This window comes from Capra hircus, chromosome 13 (assembly GCF_001704415.2).
Source record: "Capra hircus breed San Clemente chromosome 13, ASM170441v1, whole genome shotgun sequence".
NCBI lineage: Eukaryota > Metazoa > Chordata > Mammalia > Artiodactyla > Bovidae > Capra > Capra hircus.
In genome coordinates, this window is record NC_030820.1 from 72,123,987 (window position 1) to 72,146,192 (window position 22,206).

Below are 22,206 nucleotides of genomic sequence, written 5' to 3' on the forward strand. Positions count from 1 at the left end.
AAGATCCCCTGGAGGAGGAAATGGCAAACCACTCCAGTATTCCTGCTGAGCTGATCCCATGGACAGAGGAGGCTTGTGGGCTACAGTCCATGGGGTTGCGGAGAGTCGGACACGACTGAGCAGGTGCACACACTGGCGGTATTATGGAAACTGTAAGAGAGGCAGGGCCTGACCCAGCATGACCCAGGGTCCTCAGCTTCCCTCCTCCTCCTCAGACCAGTCCCCCATCCTGAGCCCACAAGCAGACCCCGCAGCCCAGGCAGAGCCTGTGAGCAGATGCAAGTTTATTATTGCATAGACGGCAGCTTCCTGAACCTTCACCCCAAATACCAACCCCCAAACAAGGCCCCACCCAGGAGCCCTGGCAGCCACAGGCTTATCCCCAACCTTGAGCCAGACCAAAAACCCCGGACAGTGATCTCAGAGCCCAGGCCTGGAGCCTGTCTCCCCTGAGCAGCAACCCCAGCCCACCCTCCTCTTGCCCTACTTGTCCAGAAAAGCCCACACACGATGGAGGAGCCCCTGGAGGACGGCAGAACCCACAGGCTCCTCTCTGCAGAAATGCAATCCAACAACCTCGAGGCCCCAGCGGTGCTTGAAACAGTAAGTGTGGAGCTGGAGGGAAGGTTCTCAAGTATGGAGGGAGGAAGGGAAAGCTGACCCTGTCAGAAACAAACTTCAGGTCAAAGAGCAACCCCGGTGAGGAGGCCAGACTACCCCCACCCCAGCCCCCAAGGAGCAGAGAAACAAAGACAGGAAAGCAGCTGCTCCCTCCAACTCAGTTTAAATGTCCTGGTCACGTCCTTCCCCAGCTCAAAGGGGCCTGGGCCACTGGCCCTCCATCCTTCCCCAGGGCCGAGGCCACAGCCCTCAGCCCCCACCCACCCCCAGCCAGCACCAAGGACAGGAGAAACCAGCATGGTACACAGCACATCGGAAAGGGGCTACATGCAAAGACTGGCTCCTGCCAAGCAAGCCGAGGAGCTTATCACAGACGGCGCCCAGCGGGAACACCACACCTGCTCCCCTCTCCCTGGGACACGCTGGCTGACAAGCAGCCTGTCTTCAGCATCGGCCTGAGTGTCTGCCCCAGCGAAAGCTGCCTGGGCTTCCACGCTCAGCACACCCCCACCTCCAACCAAGCCTGCTGTGGCCCCTGGGAGTGGAAGCGGACAAACCAGTTCATGGGGCATCCCTGGGGCCTTATCTCACAGGCCCCACAGCTCCTGCAGGGCGACCTCTCCTCACCCTCAGCATCCTCGAAGCCCCCATGTGTAATGCCAGCCCCAGGCTCAGGCGCCCTCAGAAACAGAGCCATCCTAACTGCCCCTCAGCCCTTCTCCCCACACCCCCCCACCCCCTGGCCACCTGGTCAGCAGCTTCCCAGCCAAAGGTCCCAAACCCTCACGTCTCCCCCTCTCCTGCTGGTCCAGAGGGAAGCTAACTGGACCGGTGGGAGGAGACGGAAGCACTGTATTCTGGGATATTCAAACAGAAGACGTCCATTTCCTCTATTGTCATCCTGAGCATCTGGAAGCAAGGGACAGAGTGTGGGAGGGGTCAGGACTGAGACAAGAAGGGCTGGTGGGCTGAGAGCATCACCCTCCATGACCCACCACAGAGATCTCGTCACTTCCTCCGCTTCCTGGGAGGCCTCAGAAGTTTAAAATAAAGCCAAGGAGGGTAGGAAGGAGGAGGCTGGGATTTAACATCCTGGTTTGGTGACTTCTCCCAAAACACAAAAAGCCTGGGGAGGGGGTGACCTAGGGTAGGGGTGGAGGCGGGGGAGTGGACGGGATGGGGGATGAAGCAGATTGGGAAGTTCAAGACCAGGGCTCTCCTTTCAGGGCTTTCCCTGCTGCTGGGCAGAGAGCTTTTCTCTTCCTCTCGGCACCGCCTGCATCTGGGCACAGATGCCACGGGAAGCCTCCTTAAACGTTCGTGGTGTGGATGCGAGTGGACCCCCAGCATCCACGTCCAGTCCTCCTCAGCCGCCCTGCCTGGCACTGCAAAAGATGGCTCCATGCGTCCTCAGCAGGAACTCCTGGCTCTGCAAAGAGAAGAAAAGAGGTCTAGGTGAGGGAAGGATGGAGGAGGGAGGAAGGCAGGGGCGGGGGGTGGGGGCAAGGCTGAGCCAGGCTCCAGGCAGGATTCAAGAAGCAGGCCTGATCCTCTCTGGGGCAAGATCTCTATCACCAGCACCATCCCTGCCTCTGCAAGCCCCCAGAGCAGCCTTGGCCCTGGCTCTGACTCAGTGGGACCAGAGACAAGTCCCAGAAGCCCCTCCTTCGCCCATGCAAGGCCCTGCTGGAGGCTGCCTCTGCCTGTTCCCTTTGTCTGGTACACGCTGCCCTCCTCTCCTCCCCTCCCTCACTGCCACCTGCCTCACCCCTCGCCATCCTTCAGGTCAGGAAGTCGGCAGTCCCCGCTGCAACCATTCCCATATCCCCCAGGAAACACAGACCCCGCTGGGGCCAGCATCCACTCCCAGGGCAGCACCTACCAGGCTAATCCTGTCACTGGCTATTTACCCTTCTCCTTCTCCTCTGGGACTGAGTAGGAACCTCCAGCCCACACTAAGCTAGTCAAGGGAGGGGATCTTTGAGGGGAGCAAGGCAAGAGGCAGCAACTCTTGTTAGCAGCACCAAACACAGGATTTATAGTGTAAAGGCTGGTCCTAGTGGGAGAAAGATTTGATTTGCCTTGTGGCTACTTTGGGCTTCCCAGGTGGTGATGGTAGAGAACCCGCCTGCCAATGCAGGAGACCTAAGAGACCATGGGTTGGATCCCTGGTTCGGGAAGATGCCCTGGAGGAGGGCACGGTAACCCACTCCAGTATTCTTGCCTGGAGAATCCCCTGAACAGAGGAGCCTGGTGGGCTTTGGTCCACAGGGTCACAAAGAGTTGGACACGACTGAGGCGACTTAGCATGCACACACATGGCTGCTACTTCACCCTGAGACCAGCAAGGGCCACTTTCCTTCACCCCAGCCCTGCCCACTTCCTTTTCACTGGACCTTACCCAGCTCCTGAGCTCTATCACGGGGAGAAAACCAACTGATGGAACCGACTGACAGCAGGGTTCAGGAAGAGGACTGAGGGAGGGGGGTGGAGAGTGCAAGCAAGAGAGAACCGGAGGACAGGGAAAGAGGATCCGGCCATCCCCGGCGACCTCAGTCTAGATTTTGGGGGGCCTGTGGGGAGGAGGTCAGGAACTATTTTGCTTAATGTTTAAACTGCAAGACTTTTACATAATGAGCCGTAAGTTAAAGGTTTACTCTCACGTTCGCCTCATTCCTTAGGGCAGGAATGTGTCCCTGCTGTCTCCCTATTCCCAGCAGAGCAGGCACCCAGTAAAGGGTGGTTAAATGGGCTTCCCTCGTGGTTCAGGGGTAAAGAATCCAACTGCCAATGCAGGAGACGCGGGTTCGATCCCTGGGTGGGGAAGATCCCCTGGAGAAGGAAATGGCAACCCACTTCAGTATTCTTGCCTGGAGAATCCCATGGACAGAGGAGCCTGGAGGGCTACAGTCTGTGGTGTCACAAAAGAGTTGGACAAGACTTAGGGACTAAACAACAACCACAACAAATGAATGATGCGTTAGTGAGTGAATGAATGAAGCCCCCAGGGTTCACCTGACAGACAGGCAGTGTTCTGTGCATGTTGAGCCAACAAGGGTGTGTATGTGTGTGTGTGTGTGTGTGTGTGCGCGCGCGCGCGCGCGCACTGGGGAGAGATGATCTCTCAAATCCACACTCTAGGTCCCTGCCCCTGCTGGGGGATGGCCTCAGTTAACCACAGGATGGCGGCCCAGCAGGGCCCAGCAGGGCCCCTCCTCCCCAGAGACTGCCATGCTCTTCCCGGCCGCACCTGGGGGACGAGGTCAGGTCAGGAGGTGAACGAAGAGGATGGCCAGACCGATGTTCAGCAGGATCACCATGCAGATGAGGACGGTGTTGGGGACCTGGGAACAGCAGAGACAGGCTGCCTGAGTCCCCAGGAGCGCACACTCCCCGACCCGACCCTCCGTAGTGTCCTGCACCTGGACAGACCATCCGAGTTGGAAGGATTCTTAGAGGAAATAATCAACCAAACTGCTCAGGGTCCAGAGAGGGTCAAGAACGTATCCCAGGGCACACAGCAGGCAGAGCTGGTACTGGAATCCAAGAGCATGGCTGTGCCCACTGCTAGTTCCTCTGGGGCTGCATCTCTCAGTCCCTCTGGGCCCAGCTCTAGTCTTTGGCACTGTAGCTTCCTGCTCCCCTAACAAGGCCAGAGGGCCAGGACCCACCCTCCTAAAGAACCCCTCCTCCATCCCCCCAAAGCTCTCCCTGCTACACCGCCTAGTGGAGGCGACTGGAGCCCAGCTTAGATCTCTCATAAACAGGAGCAGCCCACAGCCTAGCTGCTTGGGACTCCTAGTCACCTCCTCCAAAGGAGCGCCCAAACAACTGTACAGAGGCCAGCCCCTGCCCAAGGTGAGGGCACTCTGCCCTGTAACCCTGGGTCAGGGCTAACTAAGCCCACATCCCGGCAGGGGTTTCCCCCCTGCCCTGTCCTGTGCCATCACCCTGGGCTCCCCCGCCCCTCCCCGCCCCCGTCATCTGCCCCAGAATCCCACCTCCAGCTCCCCGCCCCTCTCCCCGCCCCCACTTCCACCAGCAGCCTCACCTCCTCCACCTCGACCTCTGCCGCCGCCGCGGCCTCCTTCCGAGCCTTCTTCTTGGCCCCAGCCTTGGTCAGCCCTCGGGCCTCCGTCTTGCGGGCCTTGACCTTGGGTTCGGCTTTGGGCACGATGGGCTTGGGTTCCAGCTTGGCGGGGCTCTCTGGCGCCGGCGCGGGGCTTCGGGGCGGGGGCGCCGTCCCGGGCGCGGCGGCGGCGGCCGGGGAGGGGGGCGCGGAGTCGGCGGCTGGGGCCTCGGGCTCGTCCTCGAAGGGCGGCGGCGCGGGCGGCGCGGTGCGCACGGCGTAGCTGTGGTAGCCCTGGTACAGCGCCACCTCCGGCTCCTCCGGCCGCGCGGGCGGCGCCTGCAGCGCCTCGATGGCCATGCGTTCGCTGGCCGGCCGGGCGGGGCTGCGGCGGCCCGCGCCGTCGGACGGCGTGACCGGCCGGCTGCCCTCGCCGCCGCCGCCGCCGGGTTCACCGTTCCAGGCGCCCGGGCTCAGCAGGCCGTCTTTGGACGCCGCGGCCGGACGGGGCCGCTTGGGCTGCGGGGGCGTCCCGGCCGGCGACGGAGGGCCACCCTCGGGCGCCGGGGTCTCCCGCTCGTGCAGCTCCGGGCTCTCGCGGAGCCGCTCCGGGAGGCCCGCGGCGCCGGGGCCCCGGTCGGGGGAATCCAGCAGGCTCTCCGAGTTCTCCAGGATCTCCTGGAGCAGCCGGCGCTTCTGATACTCCGGACCTGCGGGGGGAACACAAGGGGAGGCGGGATTCGAGGCCGGGTCCCCGCACCGGGTGACCCTGGGCAAGCCGCTCCAACTCCGCTGTCTTGTCAACTTACTCAGACAGCACTGACCTGCAGCCACCAGGTGCCAAGAACACTGTTTTTAAGCCAGTCCCCAATACTACCTCATTTACTCCTTTGAATAACCCTATGAGGTGGATGCTATTATTTAGCCTCCACTGCACATAAGAAGAAAAGGAGGCTCAGAGAGGTAAAATGCCTTACCCAAAGTCAGCCAGCTGACCAAGAGCGGAGCCGGGGCTGGCACACAGGCTAAGTCTGGCTCCAGAGTTTATGCTCTTTATGGTCACACCGGCCTATTTCCATTCTCTTATCTGAAAAACAGGCCTAATGATATCTATTTCATAAATACTAACTGAAATCGAGTGTGGGGGGGGGGGGAAGCCTGTGAAATGCTGAGCGCAGAACCTGGCACGTGGTGACAGCTGTTGCTATGACTACCCAAGGTGGAGGCTACCAGCCAGCGTCGCTCTTCCTGGGACCAGCAGGGGGCGCACTGTGATGGGACGTGCGACTCCTCTTGCCGGGCAGAGATCTGCATCTGAGGTCTTCCATCTAGCTTCCCTTGCTGCTGCTGCTGCTGCTGCTAAGTCGCTTCAATCGTGTCTGACTCTGTGCGACCCCACAGACGGCAGCCCACCAGGCTCCCCCGTCCCTGGGATTCTCCGGGCAAGAACACTGGAGTGGGTTGCCATTTCCTTCTCCCTTAGGTCTCCTTAAAAACCCTTCAACGTGGAGAGCACCAGTCGCCCACCCTGATGGACTGCCACCACTGTATTCAAGGGCAAAGTCTGGATCAGAGCTAGGAGGTCCTCCTCACTCTGCAGCCTCATTTCCCAGAGAGAGGAGACAGGCTCCAGTTGGGGGAGCCTCTGTTATTACCACCACAATCTCAGCCTGAGTCCCCTTGACTCATCCCATCCCATGCCTACATCACGCCCCACAGATGCTCACAGGCATATGTGGACCCACTGGAGCATCTCAGCTTTCCACCAAGCAAAGAAAAAGGTGTCCACCTCCCCACCCCCACCCTGCGGACTTCCCCCACCCCATCCGGGCCAGTCCCCTCCCTGGCTGGCCCTACCTGGCTGGTAGAAGTCTGGAGCCAGCTCCCTGGCCAAAGTGCGGGCAATGTTGGACTCCTGGTTGGCAGCCAGGGCAGCCTGTTCTGCTGCCTCAGCTTTGGCCTTGGCGTGGCTTGTCCTAAGGAGACGACATGGTGGAGTCTCAGGATCCCTCCAGAGAACCAACCCTCTCTGCCCTTTCTCCCCACCCACAAAGAGACACCCTGGACGACACTTGTTCACTTGGGCTGTCAGTGAATATTTATTAAGCCCTGTGGTCCAGGCCATTGTGCGTTCCCCAGATCATTTCCTCTTCTCTCAGGGCACACAGATGGACAACATTTTCTAGCCTCCCTGGGGTTCAGTGTGGTCAGGTGACTGGCTAAAGCATTGTGGGAAGACAGGATGATGCCATTTCCAGGCATGGTCCACAAAAACCTGTCCTGTAATCCACAGTGTCCTCTCTCTTCTCCCCTGTTGCTGATAAAATGCAGAAGCCAAGCCCCCAGAACAAGGGACTTAACCTCATTTGTGTCACAGCTCTTTTCCATCTGGTGACACCTCTGGACCCTTTCTTGGTATACTGTTTTAAAACGCATAAATTACACAGGATTACAAAGAGATGCAATTACACTGACACACTGTTACCAGAATATTTAAAGGGACAAATCTGTAATATAATAATGTATATTCTTCTTTATTAACACATTAAACAAAATATTCAGCAGGCCTATTGACCACCATAATTTAAAAGCATAGATTAGCATAAAGGATATTTTAAGGATACATGCAACAACAGGAATGTGGCATGAAAATATATGTGATTTCTATGAGTGACAAAGTCAGAGATACTGCTAATATTACTGTGATTTATTGCCGACTTCTGTAATTGAAGAAAATACTAAATTTCAGTTACACATTAGTAAAAATAGATATGTGGTTTTCCTGTCCGGATCCCTTCACTGGGCAAATGCACCCACCCTTGCCTGCTGAATTGACAGCTGATGGCTCACTGCTGTCTCAGAGAATTGCAACCAATAAGAAGCCACCTTGTTCCAAAGGTCCATACCCCTCCCCAATCCAAGGAGCCTATAACCAATGACTACTGACACCAGCCAGCCCCTTTTTGCCCCAAGAGGAAGCAACTCTTGAGGTACCACTCAGGCCCCAGAGCCCCAGCGTGGGATGAGGTTGAAGCAGGACTCCAGAACACATCCCTGCTTAGCTACTTCTGTGTCCCATCCTGCCTCTCTCACTCCCCCTTGCTTCTGAGAGCACTTGCTCCATAAATTGCCAGTGCAAGAATCCTCATCTCAGACTCAGCTTCTAGGGAATCTAAGCTAAGGCAGCTTCCAGATTCACAGACTCGCTGAATTCTATCCACAGAACCCCCTGTGGTCCCCAGAGTCAAGAAACATGGTGGGAGGAACTTGGGTCCACAAATGATTATTGCATAGAGCAAAGCCCACCTCCCCAACAGTTTCATATTAAACATGCAACATTTGAGTATTAAATTGAAACATTCCACTCAGCAAACCTTAAATGTCTACTGTGTTAAGCGCCTAAGATTTGGGGGATGTTTATTTCAGCTGTTAATCTAACCTAACTAGGAAAAGCACCTACGAAAATATTAACAGCCCCACTAACCAAAGGGCTTCAATGTAAAGAAATTAAAGATTATCTCATGTAATCATCATGATGCCTTAGGAAGCTGGTGCTCTTATTATTGTCCCTATTTTACAGAAAAGGACACTGAGGCATAGGCAGGGTAGGTAACTTGCCCAAGGTCACAGAGTCCCTACGTGCAGGAACTGGGATTTTGAACCCAGGCAAGATGATTCCAGACCCTGTGCTACTCTGGAGTGTGCCGTGGTTGGTCAGGAGCCGAGACTCCAGGGCCAGGGGCAAGACAAGTGCCTTTCGAAAGAAGGAGATGGGCTGGATGCAAGCAACCAAAATTATTTAATATAATATAATCAAACAAAAGGGCTTCCCTGGTAGCTCAGCTGGTAAAGAATCTGCATGCAATGCAAGAGACCCCTGTTCACTTCCTGGGTCACGAAGTTCCCCTGGAGAAAGGATGGGCCACCCACTGCAGTATTCTTGGGCTTCCGTAGTGGCTCAGACGGTAAAGAATCTGCCTGCAATGCAAGAGACCCCTGTTCACTTCCTGGGTCACGAAGTTCCCCTGGAGAAAGGATGGGCCACCCACTGCAGTATTCTTGGGCTTCCGTAGTAGCTCAGATGGTAAAGAAACTGCCTGCAATGCAAGAGACCTAGGTTTGATCCCTGGGTTGGGAAGATGCCCTGAAGGAGGGCATGGCAATATTCTTGCCTAGAGAATCCCAGCGACAGAGGAGCCTGCAGGGCTACAGTCCACGGGGTCGCAAAGTGGGACATGGCTGAGCGATTAAGCACAGCACAATTAAGTGCAATTGTGAGAAGTGCCACAAAGGAAGAGTATAGAATGTGATGAGGATGTCCAGCAGGAAGGCTTGATGTAGATCGGTGGTGGAGGCAGGGATCAGGCAAGGTTTCCTCGAGGATGTGCCAGTTGAGACCTGAAACTGACACATCCATTGGCTCATCAGCAGAGAGGCGGGAACAGTGAGCCAGGCAGGGAAGAGCAAAGGTCCTGAAAGGGGGTACAAGTGTCATGTCTTTGGGGAACTGAAAGGTCCAATCAGTGTCCCCATGGGCAGATGAGTCACTTCCTCGGGGATTTGATCTGCGTGTGCCTCCCAGCACGGAACTGAGCCCCATCTAGAGACGAAGTTTACTAAGCTCCCTCCAGGTGCCAAGCCTTTTGCCTACATTACGCCTTACAATCCTCAAAACTGCCTGGGAGGTAGCTTTTACTGTCTCTACTCCACAGGCGGGGAAACTGAGTCTCAGAGCAATACCTTGCTCAAGGATGCCAAGTAACAACTGACATTTACAAAGCATTTACAACGTGCCAAAAGCTTTATAGAAATTAATCCATTTAATTTCCCCAGGTACTCTTTGTGGCCCGCGTTATCACCATCATCCCTCTTTCCAGAGGAGAAATCAAAGGCACAAGAACGTTTAAGGAGCCCACCTACAACTTATCCAACCAGCAAGTGAAAGCAAGGTTTCAAACAAAGGCTTTCTTGAGTCTAGAGTCTGTGCCTTTTGTCACAGGTTTGTCCACCCACTCAACAATAAGTAGTGGGGGACTTCCCTGGTGGTCCAGTGATTGGGAATCTGCCTTCCAGTGCAGGGGACATGGGTTCTATCCCTGCTCGGGGGACTAAGATTCCACATGCTGCTGGGCAACTAAGCCCACACACAGGAACTACTGAGCCCCACGGGCTCTAGAGCCTGTGGTCTGCAGGAGAAGCCCCACTCACCTCAAGGCGAAGCCCGTGCACCACAGCTAGAGACCCAGCACAGCCAAAATAATACTAAGTGGTGGAGTTCACACCCAGAACTGTCTGGTTTCTAAGCCCCTGCCCTCTCCACTGCCACAGTAATGTTTACTGAAGAAAATAAGATTATACTGAATGAAAGAATACGTAAAAGAATGCACGCATACATACATGAACATCTGTATGGGCAAGGGGGCAGCACGGAGAATAAAGAGCATGCTTTTGGAATAAGCAGCCCTCGATTCTAATTTTGGCTCGGCCATGGCTGGGGCTAGTGTGCAAATGAGGCATTCATCTCAAGCTCAAAATTTAGGGGGCTAACCAAAAAAAAGAAAAACAACAACTCAGTAATCCAGATAAATAGTACTTGAATGCAGTATTTTTTAAAGTCAAAATTAATGCAGCAATAATCCTTGATGAACAACCTATGAAAAAAATGTCAATAAAGTCCAGATCCAGACCCTGTACTTGTACGACTCACCTCACTTACCTCCCCCCGTCCCAACCCTACAAGAACCCTAGGACCTTGGGTAAATGGCTTTGCCTCTCCGTGCCTCCTTTCTACGTCTGTAGGATAATTCTCCCCTTTTAGAGTTGCTGTGAATGGCTGAGAAGCAACATAGGAAAATTTTTAGCCCGGGATGGGGCTGAGGGATGGTGATGGTGGTGGTGGTGATGGTGATGGTGATGGTGTTGATGAGGGTGTTGGCAGTGGCAGAGGAGAAGGAGGAGGAGAAAAAGAAGAAGGAGAAAGATAACATTTGTTACACCGAAACCAAGTGTGGAACCACCAAGGGCCTACTGTATATCACAGGAAACTATACTCAATGTTATGCAATAACCTATAAGTGGAAAGAATCTGAAAAAGAGTGTGTACACACTCACACATATATGTATAATCAAATCACTGGGCTGCACATCTGAAATGTGCATGATATTGCAAATCAACTATACAATTAAAAACTTTAAAAAAAAGAAAGAAAAAAAAATTTAGTACATGCACAACCCCAGACACACATTTGCCTGCACATGGGTATGTGTGATTCAAAGACCTAGATTTTCAGAGACACTTCCCCGGGAAACCTGAAACCCCAGGTTGGGTGGGGGAGGAGGGAAAAGACTGGGCAAACCTTCAAATTGAGAAAATGTCCTTTTTTGGTTGTGTGAGCTGGATGAGGCTTGTTTCCTGGGAAGCTGTGTTGCAGCACGGACTCCTCAGGCCAGAATGGCAGTCTTCACACTGAGCCCTGGAAGGTTCTAGAGAATCAACAATGGACCCTCCAGGGCAACCAGAACAGGGGTCAGAGGGGAATGGCCACACAGCCCAAGGTAATAAAGGCTGCTGGGTTTGAAGGAGGCACCCATGACTGATTGAACACCTTACCAGCCCCCCGCTCCAATGTCTCTGATCTCAGAAATGGCCCCTCAGCTCCCTAGCCCTCAAGCCAGGAATCCCAGTGTCTCCCACACCCTCCTTCCTCATCTTTCAATATTCACAAACATGCACCACCAACTTCTGTCTCTCCTGCTCCCCCGAGGCTCTTGATCTGCCTATTCTTCATCTTTCCGTGGCTTCTCCTGCCAGGTCCCCCACTGCCCTCTGTAACCTCCCTGCTTCCAGACTCACTCCCTGCAACTGGTCACAGGCAGCTTGCTTGCCTCACCTCTTGCTGACAGTCTCTGCAAGGCTTCCTATCTTGCTGAAAGTAAAGTCCAAAGTGCTTAGCACGGCCTTCAAGGCTACCCAGATTCTCAGCCTGAAGCGGCCCTGATGGGGTGTAGCTGGCAGCTTACCAGGTAAAGGGCAGGCTGAACTGCTGCGGTCCAGAGGCTATCTTCTAGTCCAGTGGCACTCACAGTGTGGTCCACGCAGACCCCAGCCCCTCATCATCTGGGCACTTGTTGCAAATGTAGATTGGGGGGGCTCCACCCCAGATCCACTGAATCAGAATTTCTCAGGAGGAGCCCAGGAATCTGTGTTTTATAAGCCTTCCAGCTGCTTCCACTGCTCATTAAAATTTGAGAAGCGTGTGCTGGACAGATAGAAACATCCAGCTCTCTCTTGGGCAGTTCCCAGCCTGCTCAACCATCTAGGAGCCTTGAGGGTCTCCCTTCAAGCACTAGGCTCCCTCCCTGAATCCAGGGCCTGCTAGGGAAATGCAGGCACCATTTCTTTTCCTGTGACCACTTGGGGAGGGGCTCTTGGGGAGGGTGTCCCAAGGAGGGCTCTGCCCCTTCTGTAGAGAAGGCAAGAAGCAGTAACTGGGGCAGGGGGTGGGGCAGGGATCAGTCACCCTTCTTGATTTCATCAGATTTTCTTTCGTCAGCAGGTTAAAAATAAGGCTGGTGGTGGCTCAGGGATGCGGCAGGGCCATAACCCAGTGGGAGCAATCCCGAGAGTGTTGACCCTCACTCCTGCCTCCCTTCCCCACCTTGGACCCCTTACCACCCCGGAATAGCTGGCCTCGTTGCACAGGTGTCTCCATCAAGCTCTGATGGCTTTACTGCGCCAAAGCAGGGGCACACAGGAGGTACCCCTGACTCCTCTGCTCTGGCTGTTCCCCTATCTGGAATGTTCCTTTCCCTCCTTCCACCTCCCAGCCTTAAAGGGCCAGCTTCAGACCCACTTTGACTTCCAGATTTATTCAGTTAATGCAACTTTATGGAAAGCCTGCTATATGTTAGGACTTTTCTGGGTGCTGTGGCTATGATAGCAAGCCAAGTATCTAAAAATCCCTTGTAGGGGGACTTCCCTGGTGGTCCAAGGACTAAAACTCCATGCTCCCAGTACAGGGGGCCCGGGTTTGATCCCTGGTCCCGGAACTAAGATCCTGTCTGCCACAACTAAGACCCGGCACAGCCAAAGTAGATAAGTAATTAAGTGAAAGTCACTCAGTCGTGTCTGACTCTTTTCGACCCTGTGGACTATACAGTCCACGGAATTCTCCAGGCCAGAATACTGGAATGGGTAGCCTTTCCCTTCTCCAGGGGATCTTCCCAACCCAGGGATGGAACCCAGGTCTCCCACATTGCAGGCGGATTCTTTACCAACTGAGCCACCAGGGAAGCCCAAAGAACATAAATAAAGATTTTTTAAAAATCCCTTGTAGAACTCACATTCTGTTGCAGAGGTCAGCAAATTAGGGCAACAGGTCATATCCAGCCTGTTTCTCTATCACCTGTGAGCTAAGAATGCTTTTTATATTTTTTAAAGCTATGAAAAAAAAAAACCCAAACAGTAATTTTATGACACATGAAAATTATACAGAATTTAAATGTGTGTCCATATAAATAAAGTTTTATTGGAACAGAGTCACATATATTTGTTTACTATTGTCTAGAGCTAAGCAGTTGCCATAGAAGTCCATGACCTGCAAGGCCAAAAATATTTACCATCTGGTGCTTTACAGGAGAAGTTTGCCCACCTCTGTTCTAATGCACAACAATGGGCTCTCCTACTATTCTAACTAATAATATTAGTCTACTATTAGTTGAGCTCTTTGTACCCAGCTCTGTGCTGTGGTCACCTTTACACACATGACTTCAGAGAGGTGAAGTCACTTTCTCAAGGTCACACAGCTAGAAAGTGTATCTGCCCAAGCTCTTCCCCATTACACTGAGCTGGTGCTTTCCTGGTACTAACTGGACCAGGTCGTCCACATGCTGGTACTAGGGATGGGGATAAATTAGATCCAGCAGGCACCTGAAGAGCTCCCAGCCTAATGCAGCCCCACCAAGTCAACTGTGCAGCATCTCTGAAAAGCAGCGGATGAAGGGGCGGGGGCAGAGCAAAGCCGCTAAGCCACATGGCGGTGCAGCTAAGAGCGGACAGCTCTGGTAGGTCTTGGCTCTGCTCCTCATACTCTCAGGTAAGCCTGAGCCCTCTGAGCCCCAGTCTCCTCATCTGTACAATGGGGATAATAACAGCACTTATCCTGGAGAAATGGTATAAGGAGTATAATTGAATACACACTCATCAGAAGGGTTAAGGGTACAAGCTCCAGTCCATCACATTCTGACTTTTGCTCTCTGGTCTCAGTTTCCTCAACTGTGAAATGGGGTTAATAACATTTACCTCACAAAATTACTGGGGGTCTGAAATGAGATCACACAAGAGTGCTTAGCATAAACCAAGCACTTAACAAATATTAGCTATCATTATTGTTACAGTTTTGGTTATTGTTATAACAATGTTTGGGGATTCCCAGGTGGCTCAGTGATAAAGAATTTGCCTGCCAATGCAGGATACACAGGAGACTCAGGTTTGATCCCTGGATTGGGAAGATCCGCTGGAGGAGGGCATGGCAACCCACTCCAATATTCTCGCCTGGAGAATCCCCATGGACAGAGGAGCCTGGCGGGCTACAGTCCACAAAGAGTTGGACACGACTGAAGTGACTGGGCACATAACAAAGTTTACCAGCCATTCCCTTCCAAAAATCTAAGGACTGCCAACAAATTCAGAGAAGGCAATGGCACCCCACTCCAGTACTCTTGCCTGGAAAATCCCATGGGCGGAGGAGCCTGGTAGGCTGCAGTCCATGGGGTCGCAAAGAGTCGGACACGACTGAGCAACTTCACTTTCACTTTTCACTTTCATGCATTGGCGAAGGAAATGGCAACCCACTCCAGTGTTCTTGCCTGGAGAATCCCAGGGATGGGGGAGCCTGGTAGGCTGCCGTCTATGGGGTCGCACAGAGTTGGACACGACTGAAGCAACTTAGCAGCAGCAGCAGCAGCCAACAAATTGGTGTTTAAATAGGTATTCTTGTAGCAGGGTATGTCATGTAAACTTCATTTCAAAGTTCACCCATGTTGTAGCATGTATAGTACTTCATCCCTTTCCATTGCCAATAGTGGTCCACTGTGTGTGTGGATAAACCATATTTAGTTTATCTGCTCCTCAGAAGAAGGACATTTGGAGTGTTTCCACCGTCTGGTTACTACGTATAATGCTACTATGGATATTCCTGTACAAGTTTGGGGATGGATGTAGGTTTTCATTTCTCCTGGGTGTACACCTTAAGGCATGGAATTGCTGGGTCATGTGCTAACTCTTTTTAAGCTTTTGAGGAACTTCCAGACTGAGGAACTTCTGAATTGAGTGCACCATTGTACTTTCTTCTAGTAACACGAGGGTTCCAATCTCTCCACATCCTTGTCAACACTTATTATTATCCATTTTTAAATTTTAGTCACATAATGGTTTGTGAGGTTCATTTCATTGTAGTTTTGATCTGCACTTCCCTGGTGGCTAATGATGTTGAGCGTGTTTTTAAATGTTTAATGCCCATTTATGTTATCTTCTTAGGAAAAAAAATGTTTATATAGATTCTTTGCCTGTTTTCAATTTTTTTAAGTTGTAAAAGTTCTCAATATATTCTAGATACAAGTTCCTTATCAAATATAGGATTTGCAAACATTTTTCCCATTCTATTGTCTTTTCAATTCCTTGATGGTGTCCTTTGAAGCAGAGAAGCTCTCAAACTTAATGATTTCCAATTTATCTATTTTTCCTTTTGTTGCATATACTGATGCTATCACATCTAAGAAGCTTTTGCCTAACTCAAGGTCACAAAAACTTACTACCATATTTTCTTCTCAGAGTTTTATAGTTCAGTTTTTACACTTAGATCTAGGAAGACTACTTCTAATTAGAAAAAAAAATGGGAAATAAACTAAGGGTTCATACTGTCCTAGGAGACAGGCACTACAATCATTTTACAAATGAAGAAACTGAGACACAGTGAGGTTAAGTCACTTGGCCATTATTTTTATTGTGAACATTATGCCAGAAGTGGCCCCTGCTCTGGAAGGATCTAGAGTCTGGTAGGAAAGACAAGACAAGGTGAAAAGTTTTGAGAACAAACATAAACAGAAGGTTACAGGGCAGGAGAAAGCCCATGTGGTGAGCTGCGTGTTCATAACGTGCATTTTCTTATTTTTATATTTTATATTTATTTATTTATATATTATAAATATTAAAAAGGTGTAGTAGAGGGCTTCCCTGGTGGTCCAGTAGCTAAAACTCTGAGCTCCCAATGCAGGGGGCCTGGGGTTCGATCTCCAGTCAGGGAACTGGATCCCACATGCCTCAGTGAAGACCTGGTGCAGCCAAATAAATAATTTTTTTAAAGATGTAGTATAATATGGCTTCATCAGCACAACAAAATACGAAAAATAAACAGATTTTTTAAATATTTTGGTATTTGAGGTGGTTAAGAGCAGTTTTCCACAGTGGGTGACATAAATTCTCTGTACTTTGATTTTTTTTCCATCTGTAAAGTGGGGATATGAATAGCCCCTGCCTCACAGAGTTATAGAATTACCGTACATAAAGTATTTAGAATAGAACCTGGCACATAGAAACCTCTATGCAAGTGTTTCAAAATTGGAAAAAGTTGATTTGTTTTAGTTGAAGTGGAGGGGCATGGCTTTTGAGTCTGGGGGGCTATGCCACCCCCCAATAGCTTAAGCAGAACCTCCCCACCTTGGAAGCCCAGACTGAAATCCCCAGGCTGTGGAGGTGAACTCTTCCAGATTATGTTTTACAAAGACCTTTCTCCTCTTCTTGAAAAAGAATCACCAGCCCAGCTGGGAAATCTTCACCATGTGTGAGTGGGTACGTGACACCCCTTCCCATCCTCCAGTCTCTATGCAGGAGGCAGGGTGACAAGCTGCTGTTTACTAAGTGCTAACTATGTGCCAGACCCTTGACCTATGTGGTCAGCTGAATAACGGCCCCAGGGATATCCAGGTCCTAAATCCCTGGAACCAGTGAATGTTACCTTATACGGCAAAAGGAGCTTTGCAGATGTGATTAAATGGAAGATCCTGAGATGCAAGAATTATCCTGGGTTAGACAAGCAGGCTCTAGATGTAACCACGCATGTCCTTATAAGAGGGAGGCAGGAGCAGATGTGACCACAGGAGGAGGAGAAGATGATATGATGATGGAAACTGAGATGAGAGTGATGCCCTTTGAAGATGCAGGATGGGGCCACAAGCCAAGGAATGGCAGTGGCCACTAAGAAGCCAAAAAAAATTAAGGAATTGGATTCTCCTGCCAGAACCCTCGAAAGGAACCAGCCCTGTCATCACCTTGGCTTTAGCCCACTGAGACCGATCTCAGACTTCTGACTTCCAGAAGAGTAAGAGAGTAAGTCTGTGCTGTTTTAAGCCCCCAAGTTAATGGTAATTTGCTACAGAAGCAATGGAAACTGCAGCAACCTGTGTGATCTCATGCCATCCTCAAGGCAACTCACTGTGCAGAAGAAAGGAGAGCTCAGGAAATTATTTGCCCATGGCTCGCTGCCAGGTGGCACTAGTGGTAAAGAACTGGCCTGCCAATGCAGGAGATGTAAGAGACATGGGTTCGATCCCTGGGTCGGGAAGATCCCCTGGAAGAGGGCATGGCAACCCACTCCAGTATTCTTGCCTGGAGAATCCCATGGACAGAGGAGCCTGGTAGGCTACAGTCCACAGGGTCCACAAAGAGTCAGACATGACTGAAGCAACCTAGCACAATCACTCACACATAGCTAGTGAGATCCAGAGCTGGCTGGAACACGATTCCAGGTCAGTCTGGCACCAGAGCCTTTGCTGACCCACGCATCTGCTGCACACTGCAGTTAAGCCAGAAGAGACCAGCAGCTGGAACTGGCCAAAACTATGCTGCTTCCCCCAGGGGCCTGGGCATCCCTAGCATGCATCCTGCCTGCCTGAGAGTCCAGAGCTAGTGGTTACCAGCAGGGACACCGTCAAGTTCCCCAGTGAAAGGCTAGTCCATTGGAAACTGGGATCGCCTGGTTGACTACATATGACTGAGGTCTGGTTATGCTATGGCAGCCAGCGAATGGACAGAGAGGGGACATGAGGCCTTGCTCCCCCTCCCCACATGGGACTGGGCTCTACAGTCCAATCTGAAGCCCAGCTCTCAGCAGTGAGGCCTTTTCTGCATGAGCTGGCTGTACAGAGAAGCTTCCTTTTTAAAAATTCTGTGCTGGGGACTTCTCTGGTGGTCCAGTGGCTAAGACCCTGCACTCCCAATGCAGGGGGCCCAGGTTCACTCTCTGGTCAGGGAACTAGACCCCACATGCTGCAGCTAAGTTCACATGCCGCAACAAAGATCGAAAATCCCACGGGCCACGACTACAACCCTGGGCAGCCAAATAAACAAACAAATATTTTAAAAATGAAAAGCCTATGCCAGATTTTAAAATCACATTTTATGAATTATGAGAACAGTAATATCGAAGCAAACAGCACTGTGAACCCACTGTGCTAAAACAATGGCTGTGTTAGCTTTTGAGCCTTCTTTTGAGCCTTTTATGAACAACTGTTAATTGTAAAGCCCACAGTTTAAGAGCATGGAATCTGAAATCACGCTACCGAGGTCTGAATCCCTGAGTCAGACATTAGCTGTGTGGCCTGGGCGAATCACTTAACCTCTCTGTGCATCCATTTCTTCTTCTGAAAAGTGAACGTGGCAAGAAGATTTTTCAGATGGCTCCTGGTGTTCACACCTTTATGGGATTCAGCCCCCACCCCTCCCACCACGGAGGATGGGCTGAACTCAGTGACAGGCTTCTAAATAAAAGACCATGACAACGGTGACATCACTTCCATGACTAGTTTACAAAAGACGGCGACTTTGCTTTTGATAACAGACTCTTGCTGGCCTTGATGAAGCAAGCCGCCATGCTGGGGAAGCTTTCATAGCAAGGAACTGAAGACAGCCTCCCACCAACATCAGTGAGAAGCCAAGGGCCTCAGTTCAAACGCCCACCAGAAACTGCATCATCCTACAAACAAGTGCATGAGGGTGGAGTGGATCCATCCCCACTGGGGCCTTCAGATGGGACTACAGCCCTGACCAACAGCAGCCTTGTGGGAGACCCTGAGCCAAAGGGCCCAGCTGAGCCTGATACCAAACCCACAGAAACTGTGAGATAAGAAATGTGTGCTGTTTCATGCTGCTATGTTTGGGCATAAGTTATTATCCAGCGATAGACAACTAATACAATTGGGATCATAATACCTACTTCATTGGGTTGTTATGAAAATTTGCAAAGAAATAGAGGAAAACAACAGAATGGGAAAGACTAGAGATCTCTTCAAGAAAATTAGAGACACCAAGGGAACATTTCATGCAAAGATGGGCTCAATAAAGGACAGAAATGGTATGGACATAACAGAAGCAGAAGATATTAAGAAGAGGTGGCAAGAATACACAGAAGAACTGTACAAAAAGATCTTCACGACCAAGATAATCACGATGGTGTGATCACTCATCTAGAGCCAGACATCCTGGAATGTGAAGTCAAGTGGGCCTTAGAAAGCATCACTATGAACAAAGCTAGTGGAGGTGATGGAATTCCAGTGGAGCTACTTCAAATCCTGAAAGATGATGCTGTGAAAGTGCAGCACTCAATATGCCAGCAAATATGGAAAACTCAGCAATGGCCACAGGACTGGAAAAGGTCAGTTTTCATTCCAAAGGAGATCAGCCCTGGGATTTCTTTGGAAGGAATGATGCTAAAGCTGAAACTCCAGTACTTTGGCCACCTCATGCGAAGAGTTGACTCATTGGAAAAGATTTTGATGCTGGGAGGGATTGGGGGCAGGAGGAGAAGGGGACGACAGAGGATGAGATGGCTAGATGGCATCACTGACTCGATGGAAGTGAATCCAAGTAAACTCCGGGAGTTGGTGATGGACAGGGAGGCCTGGTGTGCTGTGATTCATGGGGTCGCAAAGAGTCGGACACGACTGAGTGACTGAACTGAACTGAATATACAGAAAGGGCTTAGAACAGTGCCTTGCATACAGTGTTTACTATAGTAGTGTTATATTATACTAGTATGAAAGTGTTAGTTTTCACTATTATACATTTCTTACTTACATAATTTTTCATGTTTCCACATATTCATGTTTATCATTTCAGACCCCTTAACCTTTCTTCTTTTGAAATTTAACATCTACCTATTTTTAAAATATGTATTTACTTAAGCATTTGGCTGCACCAGGTCTTAGTTGCAGCATGCAGGATCTAGTCCCCTGACCAGGTGTTGAACCTGATACCAATCTGCATTGGCAGCACAGAGCCTTAGCCACTGGACCACCAGGGAAGTCCCAACAGCCATGTATTTTTGTGCTAGCGATTCCTCTTCTGGGAATCCGACCAAGTGACATACTCAAACTGTGCAAAATGACACCCATACAAGGGTATTTACTGCAATCCTGTTTGTAATAACAAAACACTGGAAATGAAGCCAAAGCAAGAAGGGGGAACTAGTTGATTACATTAAGGTATAATCAATACTTGTTGAGTACCTACTATGTGTCAATACTGTGCTTAGATGTTTGCATGTATTATTTCATTTAATCCTCATAATATTCTCTAAAGTAGACATCACTATCAATTCCCACTTTACAAGCAAGAAAACTAAGGATGACAGGGTTAGGTAACCTGTCCAACTCACACAGTCAATAAAGGAGGAAAGCCAAGAATTCCAGTGTGTTTAACACCAAAATAAGACAAAGCATGTGTTAGTGTTGGAGTCAGACAACCTGGTTTCAAACCCCAGCTCCTTCACATCCAAATTGTATGACTTTTGCCAAGTCATGGAACCTTTCCAAGTCTCAGTTTCGCCATCTGTAACTCAAGTTAATCACTTTGCTGACAAGAGTCTTTAAAGTTAAAGCTATGGTTTTCCCAGTAGTCATGTACAGATATGAGAGTTGGACCATAAAGAAGGCTGAGTGCCAAAGAATTGATGCTTTTGAACTGTGCTGCTAGAGAAGAATCTTGAGAGTCCCTTGGACTGTAAGGAGATAAATCAATCAATCCTAAAGGAAAACAACCCTGAATATTCATTGGAAGGACTGATGCTGAAGCTGAAGTTCCAGTACTCTGGCCACCTGATGAGAAGAGCCAACTCACTGGAAAAGACCCCTGGGAAAGACTGAGGGCCATAGGAGAAGGGGGAGACAGAGGATGAGATGGTAAGACAGCATCACCGACTCAGTGGACAAGAACCCAAGCAAACTCTGCTGCTGCTGCTGCTGCTGCTGCTGCTGCTAAGTCGCTCCAGTCGTGTCCGACTCTATGCGACCCCATAGACGGCAGCCCCCCAGGCTTCCCCGTCCCTGGGATTCTCCAGGCAAGAACACTGGAGTGGGTTGCCATTTAACTCTATGAGATGGTAAAGGACAGGGAGCCTCATGCGCTGCATGCAGTCCACGGGGGGGCAAAGAGTCAGACACAACAAGTGAACAAGGACAACAATTCAGGTTAGTAATTGCGCTTAGCTGTCACTAGAACTCTACCCTGAGGATCAAGTGAACTGTGCCATGTGAAGTGTGTATTCATTTGATCATGACAAGCATTTACTAAGTGCCTACTGCATGCCATGTCCTGGGCTAGATCTAGGGGCACAACAATGAACAGAAGAAATTTACCTCCTAGGACTTACAGACTAGCCCAGCATGCGCACAGTGGAACCCTATGAATGGTAGCTGCAGTGATTCTTCTTCCCCAGGGTTGGTCTTCCCACCTGGGTCTACTGGTGACCTGGGTCTGGGTGTGTTCTTCTTCCCTCACTCGCCCCCCAGCACCGCCTAGGCTCACCCCCACCACCCCCACCCCCACCACCACCACCCCCAACCCCGGTGAGCCAGCCAGGAATGGCATCCCACAAGGCTCGAGTCAGCAGACATCTCCTGCCTAAATAAGGACAAGGCGCCCAGGAGAGCTCTCTGCGAGCGGAGGAATGTGACAGCTGAGCCCGCCGCCCGGCACCCTCCCCCGCCTCCGGCCCCTCCCCAGGTGTGGCATTCCAGTTTTTCCCAGAGCAGCCCCCGAAGTCCCCAACACCCCCTCCCCCAGCCCAGGCCGCTCTGGTAACTGCTAAGGAGCCTTCCGGAGGAATTCCAGGCAGCTCCATCTGCTCCTGGGGGCTGGCATCCCGGCTGCCACACGGAGAAGAAGAAACTGCAGGGAGGGGCCAACCCAGCCCCAACCCTGGAAAATTGCATCCCTTGGTTCGAAAAGCATTTCCAGAGATATTCTTTGGCCTCGGGCACTGTGTCAGGTGTGAGGGCTCCAGCGGAGATTCTGACCATGCTGCTGTCTCCCCGTCCCCACACCAGGCCCCAGCACTCGCACCTGCTCCTGGTGGGGTGGGGGAAGGCAGACACAGCTAGTCCAGAGCATGGGGCCAGGGACGACGTCTTCAAGAAGTTCTTGCTGAGGCAGGGGTTGATCAGGAGAACTCTGGCACCAGATG

General features: G+C 51.1%; 1 protein-coding gene across 1 annotated transcript in view; it reads right to left on the reverse strand.

The window, feature by feature from the left end:
* JPH2 (junctophilin 2) overlaps positions 267-22,206 on the reverse strand; it is a 73,074-nt gene continuing 51,134 nt past the window's right edge. The window contains exons 3-6 of the mRNA XM_018057897.1: positions 6,548-6,666; positions 4,673-5,400; positions 3,872-3,965; positions 267-2,050 (exon numbers count right to left, since the gene is read on the reverse strand). Coding sequence (XP_017913386.1) covers positions 3,885-3,965; positions 4,673-5,400; positions 6,548-6,666 — 928 coding nt within the window. The 3' untranslated portion in view covers positions 267-2,050; positions 3,872-3,884. The remainder of the gene's footprint in view (positions 2,051-3,871; positions 3,966-4,672; positions 5,401-6,547; positions 6,667-22,206) is intronic.